Genomic DNA, 19,723 nt, shown 5'->3' on the forward strand with positions numbered 1-19,723 from the left:
GAGACTGAGTAAGCTGAGGGCAGAGAACTGACCATTAAATTTAGTACAGATGGGGAACCAAGGCCCAGAAAAGGGTAAAGTGAGAACTAGAAGCACCCATCTAACATATAGACCTCACAGATTACAGATGAGGAAACTGAGGACCACAGAAGGAGGGCGACTTGCCTGAGATCACACAGTGAGTTAAATGGCAGAGCTGGGACTAGAGCCCAGGCCCCTTGGTGCCCCCAAGGGTGGACTTGACCTACCTAACACCAGCCTTCTCCCTCAGGCCTCAAGCTGGATCCTCAGGCCTCAGTTTCTTGCTGGTAATTCCTTTGCAGAGGATTACCAAATACCCATTGCTGCTGCAGAAAATTCTGGAGAACACACTCCCTGATGCCAGTGCCTACCCTGTCCTTCAGAGGGCTACCTCTGCCCTCCAGGACGTGGTCACCAACATCAATGAGTACAAGAGGCGCAAAGAAGTGGGTAAGGACTGGGGGCATTTAGGCGATACATGAGTGAGAATGCTTCTAGTTACAAAAAACTCATCTCAAACTGGCTTCACCAGTAAAGGGAATATAGTAGCTCATGTAACCCACAAGTCCAGAAGTAATGTGGGCTTTAAGTAGGGTTTGATCAGGGTGCTGGCATCATATCCCTGCAATTCTCTTGTCTCTGGCCTTTACTATGTGTCACCTTCCTTTTCAGGCTGGCCTCCCTCATAATAGTAAAGGGCTATTGCTGTCCTAATACTCACATCTGCACACCACATTCTCCAGGATAAGATGGGCCCTTTCTCCCCTTAGCTGTAAAAACTAAATTGGAGTTTCACTCTGATAGGACTCATTTGAGTCATATGCTCACCCTGAACCAGTTGCCATGGTTAGGGGAATGCCATGAACTGATTGGCTTCAGCCTGGGTTATGTGCCCTTCTTTGAACCTATCACTGTGGCAGGGGATGGGGGGGATTATGTGAATTGGCTTATAACAGTCAGCACCCACCCCTTGAACTAAAGTGGAATCAATCTTATCTAAACCACATGTCTGCTATACTAAGCAGAAATGAATACTGGGGAGGCAAAGAGCTGTGTATTTATCAGGGGTGAGGGTAAGAGGAGAAAGTGGGGAGGTTGCTGCCTCTGAAGTTGTTAAAACAGAAAGGTCTGGAAAGTGAAGCAGTGTCCCAAGTAGATGAAAAGCTCAGTTGCACAACTCAGACCATATAGTAATGATAATTTAGCTAATGTGTACGAAAGGCTAACTGTGACATGTTTTTTTCACTCATTATCTTGTTTGATCTTTATGATAGCCCTGAGGTTGGCAATGTTAGCCCCATTTCACAGTTGGGTAAAATGAGAACTTAAGTCATTTGCTCCAGACCTATCATCTGATGTGATCTCCTAGCAATCCTGTGAGGTGGCTAGCCTCATTTACAGATGAGGAAACTGAGGCCTAAGAAGTCAAGCAGGCAGGAAGCTCTTCAGTCAGGGTGCTCACATCAGAGTGAGGGCTCTGAGCCCTGCGCTTTTCCTCTGAGATTCACCATTCTAATGGGTGTGACTCTGACATTTGAGAAGAGGGCCCAAGAGATGCCTTGCCAGGTATGTCAGGGGCTCTTGCTTTCCCGGGTCAGCTCTGGTTCCTGTGCCCTCCTTCTCTTCTGTTGGTGCAGCCTCCAAGTACACCAAGGTGGAGCATCTGAGCCTCCGGGAGCGACTGGCCCGCATCAATATGCACACCCTTTCCAAGAAGACCACCCGGCTGGGCCAGCTGCTGAAGCAGGAGGCGGGGCTCGTACCCAAGGTGAGCACGGACAGGAGGAAGGGTGGTATCCCAGCCATCCCAAGGGGCAAGACTGTGCAGTGCGGGGTCTTAGACTCCTTTCGGAGATGAGGAAACTGAGGCTGAGGGAGTGAACTTCCAGCATGCGTAGCCAGGACGAGGCAGAGTAGGTGCCGCCACTTGATTCTGGAGAGCCAGGGTGGAGCTTTCTCCTCTGCATCTTGTGCTGCTCTTTCTCTGGGGTCTCTTGATACAGATAGGAGATGTCTGGGTCTTGGCAAGGAACCAGCCTTGAATAGGTACTAGTAGCAGCTCAGGTGGATTGAGTACTTACTCTGAACCAGGCATTAATGGATCCACTCAATGAAGTAAGTTCATACTATTCCCATATTGCAGATGAGGAAACAGGCTCAAAGAGAGTAAAACACTTGTCTAAGTTCACACAACCAGGAAGCAAGTGAACCAGGACTCACGGGCTCTTGTGTCTGATTCCATTGTCTGAATACAGAACCACCAAGCTGTACTTACTGCCTCTAACTGTCCCATTCAGTTTTGGGGCTGGAGGAACTGGCTCTGAGGGGTGGGTCTGTGGAAAGGTGGTCCCTGGTAAGGACTTGGGAAATGGGTGTACACTGGCCCCATGTGGATGTTCTCGGCCCTCATAAGCATAACTTTACTCTCAGACAGAAGACAAGGAATTTGATGACTTAGAAGAGAGTTTCCACTGGGTGTCGCTGTGTGTGACTGAGCTGAAGAACAATGTGGCTGCGTACCTGGATAATTTGGAGGTGAGGATCCTGTGGTTAATAGTGGGTAGGGTGGGGCGGGGCTGGGATCCCTGGGCAGGAGTCATGCAGGGCCCATTGAACAAGCTGACAAAGACACCAACTTCAGGAACCAAATGGAAGAGGGCATACAGTTGCTGGCTGGAGGCCAGAAGAGGGGCCGTTCACAAGCACTCCTCAGCCCACAGGTCATCTGACTGGGGCACCTTCTGAGTTCACTGAGTTCTCAGTGGGGCCGTGTTCTCACTGGGTAGGGTCAGAATTCACTGGAATCAGAGCCCTCTGGAGGGAGAGCAGGGGTGACAAACACAGGTGCTCAAAGGGACCAGGCAGGTAATATTGTTGACTGAAGTGTGCAGGTGTATAAGGCCTATTGTCTATTTATGAGACTTTTTTGGTAGAGTTCAGTATGTAGTAATAGTTGGAGTGTGAATGACCAAATAAATGCATGAATGGATAAAATGAAAGGGGTGAGGTATTCCTTGGCTCACAGGAGTTGTTACTGTGCGGGAATGTGGACCCAGTGCTGCCAGTTCTTCTGATTTTAAGGAAGAAGAAAACTGGAAATTCAGACCTTTAGGTGAAATCTCACCATGTGTTCATGTGAGCAGCTAATTAACTAAGAATTTAAATGTTATGTGGGCCCAAGAAAATATATTTCTGCAAACCACATTCAGCCCACAGGGACACTAGTTTGCATTCCCATCCAGCACATCACTTTCCTTTCACCAAAATTCCCCCTTCATTCTTGTCATGGATGCTGACTCATTCCATCCACTCTGCCCCTTTTGCATGGTTTTGTTCTCAATCACGTCCATTTGCACAAACCAGCTCAGTCAGACGATAACAGACTCTTTGGATAATAGGATTTGGGGTGGCATTATTGAAAGTATGTAGAAGGAGGGAGGTTGTAGTTCTACGTTCCTCACTGTGGGGCACGTTCCCTGCTTGTTCCTGCTCCATCTTGGGCCCCCCAGAGGAAAGATCTGGACAGCACAGTGAGGCAGAAGAGGAAGGCCCTCAGAGAAAGAATGGAGGGGCCCTGAAAGAGAGAAACCAGAGGCCCATGAGAGACACATCTGGCTTTGCAGAGTAGAACAGATATTTGGAAGCTTTAAGGCTGCATTTCCGTAAATGCAGGACTTACACGACGGATACAGTGTTGACATGGAATCCCACAGTGAGAAAATGACTCTCTCTTTTAATCCTCAGAGTCCAGGAAAAGCCTCTTTTTCTGACATGTCTTAAATAAACAGGCAGAACAAGTCTCCGGCTGGAAACCTTCATCAGGCCATCACGCCCAGACAGAACTTAATAGCATTGTTTTTATAGCAGTTATTCTTACATGCTTATTTATGGCAATTATTACTGGCTTTCCCTTTATGGGAGTATCATAAGGTGGTTTTTTTTTTTTGGCCGTGCCATGCGGCTTGCAGGATCTTAGTTTCCCGACCAGGGATTGAACCCAGGCCCTTGGCAGTGAAAGCATGAAGTCCTAATCACTGAACCACCAGGTAATTCCCCATAAGGTGGTTTTTTTTAATGCATTGATTTAAATAGGGATGCTAGGTTGATTTAAGGAAAACTATTTTTTTTGAATTTTATTTTATTTTTTTATACAGCAGGTTCTTATTAGTTATCTATTTTATACATATTAGCGTATACATGTCAATCCCAATCTCCCAATTCATCACACCACCACCCCCACCACTTTCCCCCCTTGGTGTCCATACGTTTGTTCTCTACATCTGTGTCTCTGTTTCTGCCCTGCAAACTGGTTCATCTGTACCATTTTTCTAGGTTCCACATATATGTTAATATACGATATTTGTTTTTCTCTTTCTGACTTACTTCACTCTGTATGACAGTCTCTGGATCCATCCACGTCTCTACAAATGACCCAATTTCGTTTAAGGAAAAATATTAATAGAACTCGAGGAACATGGACATGGCAAAAAAAATCACAAAGGAGATATGTAAATGTGTGAAGTTGAGGCAGCACTGAATAGGGAGAAAGATGTTGGCTCAGTCTAAGGAGGAACTTTCTAATCACCTAAGTTGTGCAAGGATAGAATAGGCTGTGTGCAGACACAGGGAGGGTGTGCAGACAGCCTGGGCACTTCTTCCGGTCTGTGGTGGAGGGGGATTCAGGTGTGAGATGGTGACGACGGGACATAATTGGCTCTCTCATTTGATCCCATCTAGGCTTTCCTCCGCTTCCGGCCCCAGGAATACGATCTGGACATCCCTGGGGGGCCTGTGGTGCAGTACTGTTACCTGGCAAGAGACCTGCAGCTCCAGACCTTCCCTGAGTTTGTGAGCGGAACTTCTCCTTTCTTTTTTTAGGCAGGTGGCAGAGCCTATAAGAATAATATTTAGAAGCCAGGCCTTTTCCACGACTGTCACATCCATAACAGTCCTGGGTAGTCAGCAGGGCAGAGATTATTATTAGTGCATTTTCCTGATGAAAATAGCCCCAGCTAGTGTTTACTGACCCTTGTTATCTGCCAAGCACTGTGCTAAACTCTACATTCTTTCCCTCATTTAGTCCTCACAACACAGCTTACAGGGTAGATACTATTAATAGCTCCATTCTGCAGATGAGAGCTTGAGGCTCAGAGAGGGTGACCTCCCAGGTTATTCAGATGGTCAATGGCAAGGATCTGTGCCCCAAGAACTATGCTTTTGACCACCATTCCATACAAAATTTTTCAGCATCTGTGCACAGTAACCGTATTAAGAAATGACATATATATTGAATACTTATTCTGTGCTAGGCACTCTGCTTGTTACATACATTGTCCCTATTTTTCAGATGGGCACATTGAGGCCCAGAAAGGTTGGATGTCGTGCTAGAGGTCACAGCTGGTCAGTGAGGGTGGGACTGGAGCCCAGTCCTGCCACATCCAAAGCCCCTTCTCCCTGTGCCCTGCCCTCTGCCACCTCCTTCCTCAACTCCCAAGTTCACCTCTCCCCACAGAAGCAGCGGCTGGAAGCCCTGGTGTGGCAGCCATTGTGCAGCCTGGCCAAAGCCTTGGCCGGCCCTCAGAATCTGATCAAGAAGCGTCTGGACAAACTACTGGACTTTGAGAGGGTGGAAGAGAAGCTGTTGGAGGTGGGCAGCATGACCTATGAGGAAGAGGCGGCCCGGCACATGTACGAGGCACTCAACTCCCTGCTAGTGGCTGAGCTCCCACAGTTTAAGCAGCTGGCCGTGCGGTGGCTGGGCCAGATCCTGTGCACATTTGTGACCCTCCAGAGGGACCTTGCAAAGCAAGTGCTGCAGAGAGCAGAGGGCAGTTTGGCCCAGGTAAGGCCTCTGGGACTGGGGTGTGCCTGGGGTATAGCCAGCCCCTTCAGCCAGCTGTTTGCAGGGGCTGGTCTGGGCCTTCCAACAGGTGCTTAGGAGGAGGTTGTGGGGACCTTCTGGATCTCTCTTATGCCTGTTCTCCCTCCATTAATAGAGTCAGATCATGAAAGCAAGAGTGGAACTGGGACTCCAGGCCACTCTCAGGCTCTGGGACTCAGAAGCACAGGAGACTCTGCTGGGAAAATACAGGCCTTGGGGCCACTCCCTGGAGTGTATTAGAAGTAGGTAACAGATGGGACTTCCCTGATGGTGCAGTCGTTAAGAATCTGCCTGCTAATGCAGGGGACACGGGTTCAAGCCCTGGTCCGGGAGGATACCACATGCCGCAGAGCAACTAAGCCCGTGTGCCACAACTACTGAGCCTGCGCTCTAGAGCCTGTGAGCCACAACTGCTGAGCCCACGTGCCACAACTACTGAAGCCTGTGCGCTTGGAGCCCGTGCTCCACAACAAGAGAAGCCACCACAATGAGAAGCCTGCACACTGCAGCGAAGAGTAGCCCCCGCTCGTCTCAACTAGAGAAAGCCTGTGCACAGCAACGGAGACCAAATGCAGCCAAAACAAAACAAAACAAAAAGAAGTAGGTAACAGAGAAGACAGGGTCCTTTCTACACAGTCAGGAGTAAATGTCTCAAGCTGTGCTCCTGCCACTGTTACTACTTCTAGCAGCTGCCTCCTTGTGAGCCCTTATGGTACATCTGTTTGGAACACTTTCCATATATTGTTTCACTTAATCCTCACAATAACCCTACAGAATAGATATTATTATTATTCTCGTTTCAAAAGGAAGCCAGGGCACAGAGGTTAAGCAGCTTGCCCAAAGGCACACAGCTAATAGCTCAGTTTGAATCCTGGCAGTTCAACTTCAGAGCCTGGGCTCTGAACCATAGCGCCTGACAGCCTGTAAAAGGAGCTGTCTGCTGAAAGCATAAATAGGTCACAAAGAGGTTTAGACAAATCTCCAAGTGCAAACTTTGATTTTAGAATTTTGAAGATTGGGTTGGTATAGGAAAGAAATCTCTCTCTGATATCAACATCAGAGCTTAATGGCCTGTGGATCTAAGCTCTGGAGAAATTTCGGTACTGCTCATACCGCATGCTGTCTCCTGTGCTTCATGTGCCCCAGCTCAGCTTTCCCCATCCAATCTGTTGCATAAAAATTCCTCTAAAATTTGCCACCCACCCCCATCACTACCTTTACAGCCCATAGTCCCCCTCTGTATCTGCAGCCTCCACTTCCAGTGCACCACTTCTGAGTGTGACCACGGTCCCTTTGCACAGACTTCTTCAGCCTGGAATGTCCCTCCCTGTTGCCCCCATGCCTTTCGCAGTGCCTGGCCTATGGTGGGGCCTGCCCAAATATGTGACAAATGAATGAATCTCTCCATGAAGCTCTCAGAATCCCCCTCCTCCAGGTGGGAGAACCCACCTTCCCATCCTCTGTACCCCAGCAGCCCTTAGGATGTGCTTCTGCTAAGCACTTATCAGAGCCTGCCTCCTGCTGGCCTGATGGATGAAGCCGGTTCCCCTCATTGAGCTTTTCTTCTTTTTGGCCCTCACAGCATTTAGTACAGAGTTCTGTCTCAGACACTCTTTTTGAATTAAGCCTGAACCATCTGCAAAAAGAAGCATTGCTCTTTCCTGAAGGCAGAGGGTAAATTTGATTAGATGATCTTTTCATTCTTCTCTCACCCTCTAGTTTTCTGTCCAGGGGAAGTCAACTTCATAAGAGCAGAAAGAGGGCATTTCTTTTTTTCTTTTTTCTTTCTTTTGGGGGATGGGGTGGGGCTGCGCCGTGTAGCATGCGGGGTCTTAGTTCCCCGACCAGGGATCGAACCCGTGCCCCCTGCATTGGGAGCACTGAGTCTTAAACTCTGGACTGCTGGGGAAGTCCCAGAAAGAGGACATTTCTTGATTGATCCTGTAATACAGAATCTTAGGGCCTGTCAATGATTGATGCCAGCTTCCTGTGTGTGTCGCATGGCCCATTCACCTGGACAGTCCTGTGGAGCCTGGGAAAGGCCCACATGGTAGAACCTCAATCTGTCTTCATCCTGGGGGTAGGGGAAAGGCTCTGAGCTAGAATGAAGCATGGTGATTTTGGTGACCAGCAGAGAGGACATGTCTCTGTTAGCTGTGGGGCCCTGGTCACTCCTAGGCTGTCTGATGAGAATGCAGGAGATGACCAACAGGGCCAAGGTCCCGGGATGCACCATCATACAGAGCTCCTCGGGTTCCAAACCAGCTCAGGCATAAAGACCTGTATAACTGGGAGGCCAAGGAGGGGATCAAGCCTCGGGCCCAGCTGCAGCCAGTGTTGCCTAGCTGCAGTCAGTGTTGTCGAAGCTCTGACTTTCACTCCCGTCTCCTGGCTGTTTCCCTCTCTGGGTTGGTTTTATTGTCAAGCAGGCCTTTTCTGCAACGTTGGAGAGAGTGGCTCCCAACAGCTCTAAGCGTTTACATTTACATCTCAGAATCTAAGAGTCACCCTCTCATTCTCAGCCTTCATGTACTAAATCTGATGGGAGTGGGAGTTAGGGATTGACATGTACACACTGCTATATTTAAAAATAGATAACCAACAAGGACCTACTGTAAAAAATAAAATGAAAATGAAAAAGTAAAAAATAAATTAAAAAATTAAAAAAAAATCTGATGGGTGGTTTCCAATTGGCCTTGCTCTGCTCCACTATCTACTCCCTGACCGATCACAGTGCTTAGGAAAAGGGATGCCATGATGGCCAGTCCTGTGGTCAGGCACCAGGAGGGGCAATACCGCTGGACCCCCAGAGAAGGACGCTTCCTTAAAGGAAGGTGGGGCAGTAGCCAGGCCAAAACAACAGCTGACCAAGACATAAAGGGCCATCCTAACACATCTAGGGCTGGGGTGTGGCTGTCAGGGTCTCCCTGTCCCCTCTCTCCCAAGGAGGGCTCTGATGACAGTGTCTGTCCCCACCTAGCTTCCCCACCACCACCTCTCTGATCCAGCCTTCAGGAAGCTGGTGGAGGATGCACTGGGCCAGACCAGTCATCAGCTTCACTCCTTTCAAGAGAACTTCGAGAAAGTGCTGCCACCTCCCACCACACAAGTAAGTGTCCCTCCTTCCCCTGCAAAGACTATCCAGTCCTTCACCTGCCAGTGGAGTGAGGTCAATCCCCTATTTCCTTTCCCTTTTCTTGTCCCAGTGTTCCTCCCCCTCTCCTTTCTCTGTGAGCTGGGGGTGGGGGTCGGGTGGGAATCTCATACACACACACACACACACACACACACACACACACGCTCTTCATGGGCAGTAAGCATAAGAGTGCACACACACACACACGCACGCGCGCGAGCTCTTCATGGCCAGTAAGCATAAGAACACGCGTGTGCGCGCGCGCACACACACACACGCACACACACATGCTCTTCATGACCAGTAAGCATAAGAGCGCACGTGTGCACACACACACAGTGCACACACATACGCTCCTCATGGCCAGTAAGCATAAGAGCGCGTACACACACACACACACACACACGCTCTTCATGGCCAGTGAGCATGCGCACACACACACACACACACACACACACACACACACACACACACACACACACACACACACACACACACACACACACTGTTCATGGCCAGTAAGCATAAGAGCAGGTCAGGAAGAGGAAAACGCAAACATTTTACTCTTAGGTGAAATTAGACATCATAATGGCTAAGTGGCATTTACAGCCTGAAACTTGGAGCTTCAAATTTTTCTCAAAATTTACCGTTTCCTCACCACCTTCTCATGGAACATGCTTCAAATACTAGCATTCAAGATGAATTAAAAATTTTGAATAAGAAGTCATTTAAAATTTCTTTTTGCTGTGGAATTTTTAATTGCAAAGGACAGTATCTCAGCTGCATTGTGGTTTACAAAACTTTGGCCAGCCAAAGTCTTTTTTTTGGTAAAGCATTTTTCTCTAAAATATAACAAAAGGGTATCTTGCAGTCCACTTGAAGAATTCTTCAAGAATATATAAAATATTGTGTAGTTACTTCTAGTATATTTGAAAAGTAACTGAAGTAGCTGAAGGGAGCACGGGCTCCCAGAGCATCATGAAACCTGGTTTGAGAAAACAAACTGTATTTAGTCACATGTGAGATGTGAAGTGAAGGGTCAGGAGACAGCTCCAAGATTCCCCAGAAGGGAGAAGGGGCCCCAGAGACACAGGGGGGCAGTAAAGGAGCCCAGCAGAGCTGGACAGATACAGGCGGCCTTTGCACCTGGCCAGAGCACAGAGGACATCAAAGACCATCAGAGGTGTATGTGCACTTCAAGTGGGGCTGACTCCTCCTGGGGCCACAGCTATCCCCGCTTCCTCGCCCACCCTGAGATGCCCCAGCAGAGGACTCATCAGGGCTGCCGCATGGGCTCTGCAGCTTGGGGAGAGGAAGGGTGCAGAAAATCAAGAAGAGAGCAGCCACTCAGATGAGTAATGGAAACTTCTATCTTTTTCTACTTAAGACAAAATAACATTTTTCTTATTGGAAAAGCAATCCATGCTGATTGCAGAAAAAAAAAAAAAAGAAGATACAGAAAAAATAAATGGGAACATCATAGTCCTAGTGTGTTGGTAGGAAGAGAGGAGACCCCCCCCAGCCCCACCCTCCCCGCCTTCTCTCACCCACCCCTGCAACATGCACACACCCTCCTATAAATTCTTGACTTATTTGGCTATGCGTACAGAACCCAGAGGAGTGAGGTGGCCACCCAGGACAGGAGAGTCCCAGTGAGATCTTTACAGGCCTCCCGGTCCCTCCAGGGAGCACTGCTGTTCTCTGCACAGGTAGGGGCAGAGACTTGAGAAAGAAGGCAAACGTTTGCTACTCCATACTCCTGTTAACACCACCATTCTGAAAAAGAGCTACCCTGTCTCTACACTTCCATTTGAGGGCCTGTTTAGAAACCTGGAGTTCTCCTGGTTCTTGATCCTGATTCAGGAACCTATTGGAGGTAGGGGTAATGGCAGAGTCCATGCCCAAATGTCCCTGAAGGGCACCTCTGCCTACCTGCCTACACCCAGCACCTCTCCACCTGGAAATAATCATATAGACTATGATGAATATATATCTATCCATATATATCTAGCGAGAGAGAATATATAATAAATCTATATCCAACATTTTAAATTTCTTCTTTGTTTTACAAAAAGGGGGCAATCGCCTGAGTCCCTTCTTGTTGATACTTTTGCTGGAAACAGTGAATGAAAAAACAAAGGCAGTGCCAGGAGATTTTTAGATGCTCTGAAAATGCACTGAATCATTCTCTTCAACTAGATGGCAATTTCCATCGGGGAAAAACTGTTTCTGCTATGCCATTCACAAGGCTTACCATGCCTTGTACATGGTAGGGGGCTCAATAAATACTTGTGGACTCAAAATGCATGGAATAAAAAACCACATTTTCTTTGTTCACACATGTGTCTACATATGCTGGCCCTGTGCTAGCTGTTTAAGATGCCAGGCGAGTAAGGCCTGGTGCCCACATGAAGCTCATAGTTTTGCTCATTGGGGTTAAAAGACATGTGTAAGGCATTTTCCTGTGGGACAGCTTAGCTTGATGCTATGGGCAGAATTGAGGCCCCAGTCCTGGAGTTCTGTAATGGAGAGACTCAGAAACTGCCTTCGGAGTTTAGAAAACCCAAGAAATTTAGACCAGAGAAGGATTTTAGAAGTTAAGTTAGAAGTTTCTTCTGAAATGCCTTTGGATACTAAGAGCATGTGTTTCTCATCTGATCCAGCCATCTATTAGTGAGGAGACGGTTGCCCCGACTGGGATGGACCGATGGGCAGCAGAGGTGGGCTTGGCCCAGGACTCCTAGCTGTCAGAACGTGGGCCAACATTGGCGCCAGCTTTAACACTCCAGCTCCAACACCTGTGCCTGTCTCTGTCCTTTCTCTCCCAGCCACTCCTTCCAGGGGCTGAACACCAGGTGCAGGCTCTCCTGAGCAGGTATGGCCCAGGAAAGCTGTACCAGGTGACAAGCAACATCAGCGGGTCTGGGACTCTGGACCTGACTTTGCCTCGGGGCCACGTCGTAGCCCTCCTTCAGGACAAGGACACCAAAGGCAACAGCAGCCGATGGCTGGTGGACACTGGAGGTATGTGGGACTTCATGGGCACTTCCCCGCCCTTTGGGAAAACTGTCCAACAGGAGCCAGTGGGGAGACATAGGCACTCTTGTGGGCAGGGGTCCAAATCCAGGATGGGAATGAACATAGGTGAATATGGAGGGCATGGGGTACAGCTGGCTTAGTGTGGTGCATGATATGCCAAAAAGAGAAATTCACTCTTACATTACAATATCCATTATCAAGCACCTACTGTGTGCTGGGTGCTGTGTAAGGAAGACAAAGATCTGCCTTGGGGACCTCACAGATCATTTGTGTAGACAGAGTTGTGTGGAGAGAACTCAGCATCACTTTGAAGGAATGGAGAAGGGATGGAGATACGCAGAGAAGTGACGTTTAGATCCTGACTGTGTAGACAGAAGTCTGACATCCAGAACAAGGGAGGTGTTATCCTGTTCCCTCTGCGCTGGTCATGACCCTGGTGTGCTGCTCAGATGTAGGGGCCCCGAGAGGGAGCAGGGCAGGAGGCAAGGAGCACCATGAACCCAGGAGGAGAAGGCCCACCAGAGTGTCTTCCACAGAGGGGCATGTGACCCACAAGATGAGGGTTACACAGGATTATTGGGAGGGGATCTGCCGACAGTTTTTCCCCCTTCAGACATTTTATTTTAATTCAGTATTTTAATGTGTATTAGAAAAAATATAACTAGTACAGAAACCCATGATTTTATTCATTATTATACAGTACAACACTAAGTTTTAAAAAGTGAGTTTATTAAAAAATATTAAGATGGTACAAATCTGGCAAGAATCATGAAAGGGTAAAATCCTAACTCAAGTTGAAAAACAGCTGAATGGGGATTAAAACAAGGTCCTTGGGGTCAAGAGGACCGGGTTTGGGCCCCAACTCTGCACTGTACTAACTGCATGACCCCGGAGGAGTTATGGAGCCTCTCTGAGCTCGGTTGGCTCAGCCATACAATGGAGATAACAATATGGACCTCAAGAGTTGATGGAAAGACTAGGTGATCAGATGCTGGTTCTGGCACCAAGCAAGCTCTCAGGAGGTGATGGCCATTCACAGTGACAGCGACCAGAGCACCACTGGAGTAGCTGTTACATGAGAAAGAATTGGGGGCACTTGGAGAAGAGAAAGGGAATTTCTGCCTCCTGGGAAAGGCAGTCCTGCGGTGAGGAAGTGGCCTTGCTTGGAAAGGAGACCAGTGGTGCCAGCACCAGGAAAATAGTCTTCATACCAGTCCGAGGAAGAACTGTTTTTTTTTTCCCGAGGAAGAACTTTTTATCTCTGCCAGAGCTGTTCCAAATGGAGTGGGCTGCCTCCGTGGGGAATGAGCTCGCTGTCACTGGGATGAACAAGCAGAAGCTAGAAAGAGTGAGTGCAGGGTACGGGGTGGGGGGCAGTTTGTGAGGTTCCGCGATAACCTTTTGAGGTCCATTTTAGTGTGAAGAAGCTGTATTGGAGATATTCACATCTGTGAATGGTGGTGACTTCCTCTACCTCTGAAGGGGATGGGCAGTGTGATCCACAGCCAGATAACGTTCTGTGTGTCCTGCAGGACATCGAGGGTACGTGCCAGCTGGGAAACTGGAGCTGTACCACGTGGTCCCCCGTGAGGAGGAGCTCAGAGGGCAGGCGAGGCCTCACAGGGACTCCCAACGTCAGACACCAGAGCCCACCTTGGCCTCTGTCCCTTCTGTCCCAGCAGTGACCCAAGTGAGCCTGGAAGAGGGCGGGTGGGTTCACATCCCCATGGCCATCTGGAGTGGGGCTTTGATTTTCCTCCTGTCCAGAGGGACTACCACCCTGTGAGGCCAGGGCCTCGATCAGTGGCCACACCAGTGTCCTGGCCAGGGTGGGACCTGGAGAAAGGAGCCTCTTGTCCTTGCCACATCAAGAGCAGGGAGTTAGTCCCTCGCTCCCCATTAGCAGAGCACGTGGGATTATTTCGTTCATTCGTTTGTTCATGCATTTGTTCATTTATTCAGTATTCACCAGGCACTGTGCTAAATAAGAGATGCAGTGATGAGCAGAAGTCAACCTTGGCCCTTGCCTTCCTCAAATTTATAATCTGGGAGGTGGGGAAAACAGCAATTAATAAAATAATCATATAAATAATCACAGTTCTATTAGTGCTAAGTGCCAGAGCCTTAGGTGTGGGAGAGGTTCAGGGAAGGTCTTTCTGAGAAGAATCACGCTTTTGCTCAGATTTGAAGGGTGGTTAGGAAGTAATTGGATAAAGGGTTGTGGATGGGAAGAGCTTCCCAGAAAGCATGCCCAGCGAATGCAAAGGCCCAGCGCCGGGGAGGACAGGGTGAGTGAGGAACTGAGTGGAGCCAGTGGGGCTGGGACGGTGAGAGCGGTGGGCTGGAGAGGTGGGTGGGGCTAGCCAGCCGGGCCTGTGGCCTTGGTGAGGGTGTTGGCTTTCCCTTAAAAGCCATGGGAGGAGGGCTTCCCTGGTGGCGCAGTGGTTGAGAGTCCGCCTGCCGATGCAGGGGACACGGGTTCGTGCCCACATGCCACGGAGCAGCTAGGCCCGTGAGCCATGGCCGCTGAGCCTGCGCTCCGGAGCCTGTGCTCCGCAACGGGAGAGGCCACAACAGGGAGAGGCCCGCGTACCGGAAAAAAAAAAAAAAGCCATGGGAAACTTGTACATGCATGTTCGTTGCAGCGTTATTCATAACAGCCCCAAAGTGGAAACAACCCATGTCCATCAACTGATGAAGGAATGAACAAAATGTGGCACATCCACACAATCAAATATTATTTAGCCACAAGAAAGAATGAAGTGCCGACACATGCTACCACATGTAGCTCGATAGAGAAGGCCATGTAATGTATGATTCTCTATACGAAATGTCCTGGATAGACAATTGCATAGAGACAGAAAGTAGATCAGTGGTTGGCAGAGGCTGGGGGCAGGGGGAATGGGAAGTGACTGCTAAGTGGTCTAGGGTCTCTTTTTGAGATGATGAAGATGTTCTGGAATTAGATAATGGTGATGGTGGCATAACCTTGCGAACATGTTAAAAACTACTTTATTGTACACTTTGAAAGGGTGAATGTATGCATGTGAATTATATCTCAAAACAAAAAGTGTTGGGAAGGCTTTTCGGGGCAGAAGCTTAGTGGGGTCGCTGTGAGGGCTGATTGAGGTAGTTAGCTGGCTGGCATATGTGAGCCTCAGTAAATGGAGGCTGCGCTCACAGTTATAAAGGAGGAGCTTCACAGGTGATGGATGAACAACAGAAAGGACCCAGGCTGAGGGGTGGGAGCCCAGAGGCTTGCAGTGAAGAGCCAGGGGATGCCGCAGGCCAGGGTGGCTGAGGGAGCCTGGAGTGGGCTGCAGGAGGGCTGCATAGAAGCCTGCGGAAGCTGTGATGTACAGCTGTGGCACATGCTGGGAGGGCTCTCAGGCCAGTGCCGGGAGCCTTAGCTAGAAGTGGTACACCAGGGCTGCCTCCTGTTGGACATACCCACCCATCAGCAAAGAACCCACAGGGATCCCACCAGAGAGCCTCGCCACCCAACTCAATCCCAGTGGCCGCCAGTGTGAGTAGTGTCCCGGAACACCCGCCCAGGGGCTCATGTGGTGAGCTCAGCTGTCCATCTGCCCAGACACAGCAGCCGCTTCCTCTTTGGTCGTGGAGCTGCTCAATGGGACTCACGTGGGGTCATCCCAGTTCCCCCTTGCCCCTGATTGTTCCTGAGCCTTGGCACACAGTAATAAAAGTCATGGTAAAAATAGCGAAAGCAGCCTGCATTTGTTGAGCCCTTACTATGTACCAGGCACAGGCATCCATTCATTAAATTCCCACAATTACCTGGAGGGAAGGATATCATTACTTCCATTTCACAGATGATGAGAATGAGGCCCAGGGAGGTGAAATATCAGCCTAACAAATGCCCTCTCCTCCAATTTTTTTTTTTTTGCCTTTCAACAAAGTCACCTAACCTCCTTCCTGTCTCTGCTCCAAGCTGGGAAACTGGCCTGGGCAGATGACACCCTTTGATCTGAGGAGGGTTGTGGGGAAGGGATGCTGCATCCCCTGCTCGGTGAGATGGCAGCAGTGGACTGAGAACACCCCTTCTGAGGTCAGACAGGCCAGCTTCACTCCTCTGTGATTTTGAATAAGTTCCTTGACTTCTCTGAGTCTCTATTTCCTTATCTGAAAAATGGGGCAAACAGAATTAGAGAATTGTGAAAATCAAAACCAGGCAAAGAGCCTGCCACATAGTAGCTATTAGTGGGAGTAGCGGAAGTAGCTGATGGCTTTGGACAAAGGATGTATTTGGAAGGCAATGACTGCTCAGCGATGGGGACTGAGTCGGGTGGGAGGGAAGAGGATAAACAGCTTCTCTAGGTCAGGTTTGTCTGTCCTCCCACCCTGACCATTTCTGTGTCGCTCCCCGTGTGTTTCAGGTGGTGGCAGTGTACCCCTTTGTGGCCAGAAGCAGCCATGAAGTGAGTCTGCAGGCAGGCCAGCAGGTGACTGTCCTGGAGGCCCAGGACAAGAAGGGGAACCCAGAATGGAGCCTTGTGGAAGTGAACGGACAGAGGGGCTATGTGCCTTCCAGCTTCCTGGCCAGGGCCCCAGGTCCAGCTCTGTGGGGCTGGAGTCTGCCCTCTTAGGGTGCCCTCCTTGGAGCCCATGTTCCAAGAGGCTTAGAGGCTGTGACCCTGGGAGGGAAAAGAAGCAAAGAGAAGGTGGGGTGGATGGGGAAATCAGGCCAGGCTGGGGTGAAGGGCACCCAGAAGGCAGCCAGAAGAGGTAGGTGGGCCTTGCAGAGTGCCTGGCGTGGATGAACATGAAAGGCTCCAACCAGGACGGCTCATTATGTCTGCATGAAGAGGGCGTTCCAACCTGAGTCACAACACCTGGGATGGCAGGTCACAGCTGATTGGCCAGGACTTGCTTATGGCCAATCTTACCTGTGCTCCGTCTGGTCCTGCCCATGGGAGTGGGTCCCCCAGGTGAGCTTTACCTGTGCGCTGTGTGGTTGCATGGAGGCACACTGGAGAGTCCAGAACCGCCTGACCTAGAAGTTCACTTCCTTCCTGTGGTATAAAGAGATACAACAGCCGACCAGTCAGCTTTTATTTCTCCACGCTGGGAGCTGAGTTATCTTGGGCAATGAACCCCTGGGAGCCCTCTCTAGCAGGGGAATGAGGGCTTGTCGGGGCAGTGGAGAGGTTCCCAGGAGACTTTTGGCTGGGCCAGGGAGTAGGTGTGAGCAAGTCATGATTCTGGAATGTGTTAAGGCAAATGCAGAGGCTGCTCCAGGGAAGAGGGGATTTTTGAGGGTGTGTTAGGTGGGGTGTGTGAGGCTGTTAGCAGCAGTTGTACACTGCTGCTGTGTTCTCTGGATTAGGAGACAGAGGGGTATGCAAGTCATAGAGGAAACTATGTTAAGCAGGTAACTAAAGGCCTGGTGGGTGGGTAATGACTTGGTTTCCTGTTTCTGGAAGAAGGGGAGCCAGTGGAACCCCCAGTGGTTTCAGGAGGCTGCTGAGGGCTTGGAGGCAACAGTGGAGGTGATGTCAGTTGGCTGTGGCCCCTCAGACATAGGACACAACCTCAGTTTTCCCATCTATAAAGACCTAACTCATAGGCTTGTGGTGAGAATGACATGATGCTAAGGATGTGGAAGCTCCTTGCAAGTCATGAAGTGTGATATAAATGTAAATTGCAGGATGTCTAGGAAGTGGTCTCAGGATGGCCCCAGCCATCGGCTGGCCGCTCGCCATGCCCATGGCCATGATGGACATTATTAATCACTGCGGCATCCTTTCCCATAAACCCAGGATCCCTCCCAACGCTGCAATCTAGGTAACCAAACTCTTGAACTTGGTGAGATCAAACTTACTGTCATCCCTTTCTAGAACTTAGAAATTGAAGTCCCTCAAAACAGTTCCTGTTCAAGGAAGACTGACCGCTGGGGCGAATTTGGGTGCAGCCGCTATTGGATCATCATCTCTAGGTTGTAACTTGGGGCTCACATAAATTCCAAGATTCAGAGGAGAGGGAAAAGGTGATCCATTGTAACTTTTAAAACAAATCACAGATCGTTTAAAAATATATTACAGAGAGGGCAGAGTCAAGATGGTGTACTAGGAGGACGCGGAATTCGCGTCTCCTCACAACTAGGGCACCTACCGGGCACCAGTGGGCGACCACGGACATCTAAGGGGATGGGAGGAACCTACAGTGACCGGGTAGGACGTGGGGCATGGGGGGAGTGAAGGGGGAGGAGAAGTGGAGGCTGGAGGGGACTGGCGCCCCTGAGGGGCAGCTGGGGGAGGGGAAGGGATCCCATGCCCAAAGAGGGAAATTGGGGAACCATTGGGAGGGCAGAGGATCAAAAGAGAGCATGGCCAGGTTTCCCCTACCCACTTAGGCCCCCAGGAACCTGCTGAGATTCTGGGCCTGATCCTCTGCCCACCGAGGACCCCTCCAGCCACGTGGGTCCTGAGGGAGTGGGAGAGAGGAAAGGGGGAGAAAAAGGCCGAACCTCCAGGACCAGCACCCCTGAGGGGTGGCTGAGGGAGGGGAGGAGTTCCTACACCCAGCGGGACCCACCCATGGTTAGGGGTCCAGCGGCGACGGGGGAGACCCTGGGGGGGATGGTGGGGTAGGGGCGCGAAGGAACGGAAGGGAACGTGGTCAGTTGGAGCCCTGTTGGGCTCCTGGGCCTAATCCTCTGCCCTTGGAGCCTCCCTCCTGCCATGCAAAGCCTGAGCCCTGGCCCTACAACCCACCCAGGGCCCTGCCTCTACACTCAGAGACCCTGTCCAACGCGCTGGACCTAAACCCCACCCACACACCCTCACTCAGGGCCCTACCCCCAAACTCCGGAACTCCACATTCCAGAGGGCCCCCTTTCCACGTGCTGCCTCTCCCCTCTGCGCAGGTCCTAAGCAGAGGCCCCGCCCCATGCTTGAACGTCTCCCCCCTACCTGCCTAGGTCCCACCCCACCCTAAACCCCGCCCCTGCCTAAGTTCCACCCCCGCCTAAACTCCGCCCCCATAGCCAAGGCTTTTTTTTTTTTCTCTTTTAGATTGGGGTTCTGTTTTACCTTGTTGATTCATTATTTTTCCTAATATATTTTTTATCTTTCTAATTTTATTTTGTTTTTTATTCTTTGATCTTGTACTGTGCCTTTTTTTCTTTCTTTTTTTTTTTTTTACCGCACCATGAAGCTTGTGGGATCTTGGTTCCCAGGCCGGAAGTCAGGCCTGAGCTCCTGTGGTGGGAGCTCTGAGTCCAAACCGCTGGACTAACAGAGAACCTCAGACCCCAGGGAATATCAATTGGAGTGAGGCCTCCTGGAGGACCTCATCTCAGCACCAAGACCTAGCTCTGTCCAACTGCCTGCAAACTCCAGTGCTGGACGTCTCAGGCCAAACAACCAGTAAGGCAGGAACAGAGCACCACCCATCAAAAAAGAAAAAAAAAAATGAAACAACAAAAAAATATGTTACAGATGAAGGAGGAAGGTAAAAACCTACAAGACCAAATAAATGGAGATGAAATAGGCAACCTACCTGAAAACGAATTCAGAGTAATGATAATAAAGATGATCCAAAATCTCGGAAAAAGAATGCAGAAAATACAAAAAACATTTAACAAGTATCTAGAAGAACTAAAGAGCAAATAAACAGTGATGAAC

The 19,723-nt window shown here is 49.7% G+C and overlaps 1 protein-coding gene across 10 annotated transcripts in view; it reads left to right on the top strand.

The window, feature by feature from the left end:
* ARHGEF37 (Rho guanine nucleotide exchange factor 37) overlaps positions 1–17,138 on the top strand; it is a 73,930-nt gene extending 56,792 nt beyond the window's left edge. For 5 of the 10 annotated variants that reach the window (XM_033853395.2, XM_033853397.2, XM_073801860.1 and 2 more), the window contains 9 exons: positions 272–471; positions 1,659–1,789; positions 2,452–2,556; positions 4,759–4,869; positions 5,369–5,863; positions 8,883–9,011; positions 11,867–12,062; positions 13,610–13,767; positions 16,475–17,138. In XM_033853395.2, the coding sequence (XP_033709286.1) occupies positions 272–471; positions 1,659–1,789; positions 2,452–2,556; positions 4,759–4,869; positions 5,369–5,863; positions 8,883–9,011; positions 11,867–12,062; positions 13,610–13,767; positions 16,475–16,684 (1,735 nt within the window). In that variant the 3' untranslated portion in view covers positions 16,685–17,138. The other 5 variants (XM_033853402.2, XM_033853400.2, XM_033853401.2 and 2 more) reach the window with 5 other exon arrangements.
* The last annotated feature ends 2,585 nt before the right edge of the window (positions 17,139–19,723 follow it).

The sequence above is a fragment of the Tursiops truncatus genome, chromosome 3 (assembly GCF_011762595.2).
Source record: "Tursiops truncatus isolate mTurTru1 chromosome 3, mTurTru1.mat.Y, whole genome shotgun sequence".
NCBI classification, from domain to species: Eukaryota; Metazoa; Chordata; class Mammalia; order Artiodactyla; family Delphinidae; genus Tursiops; species Tursiops truncatus.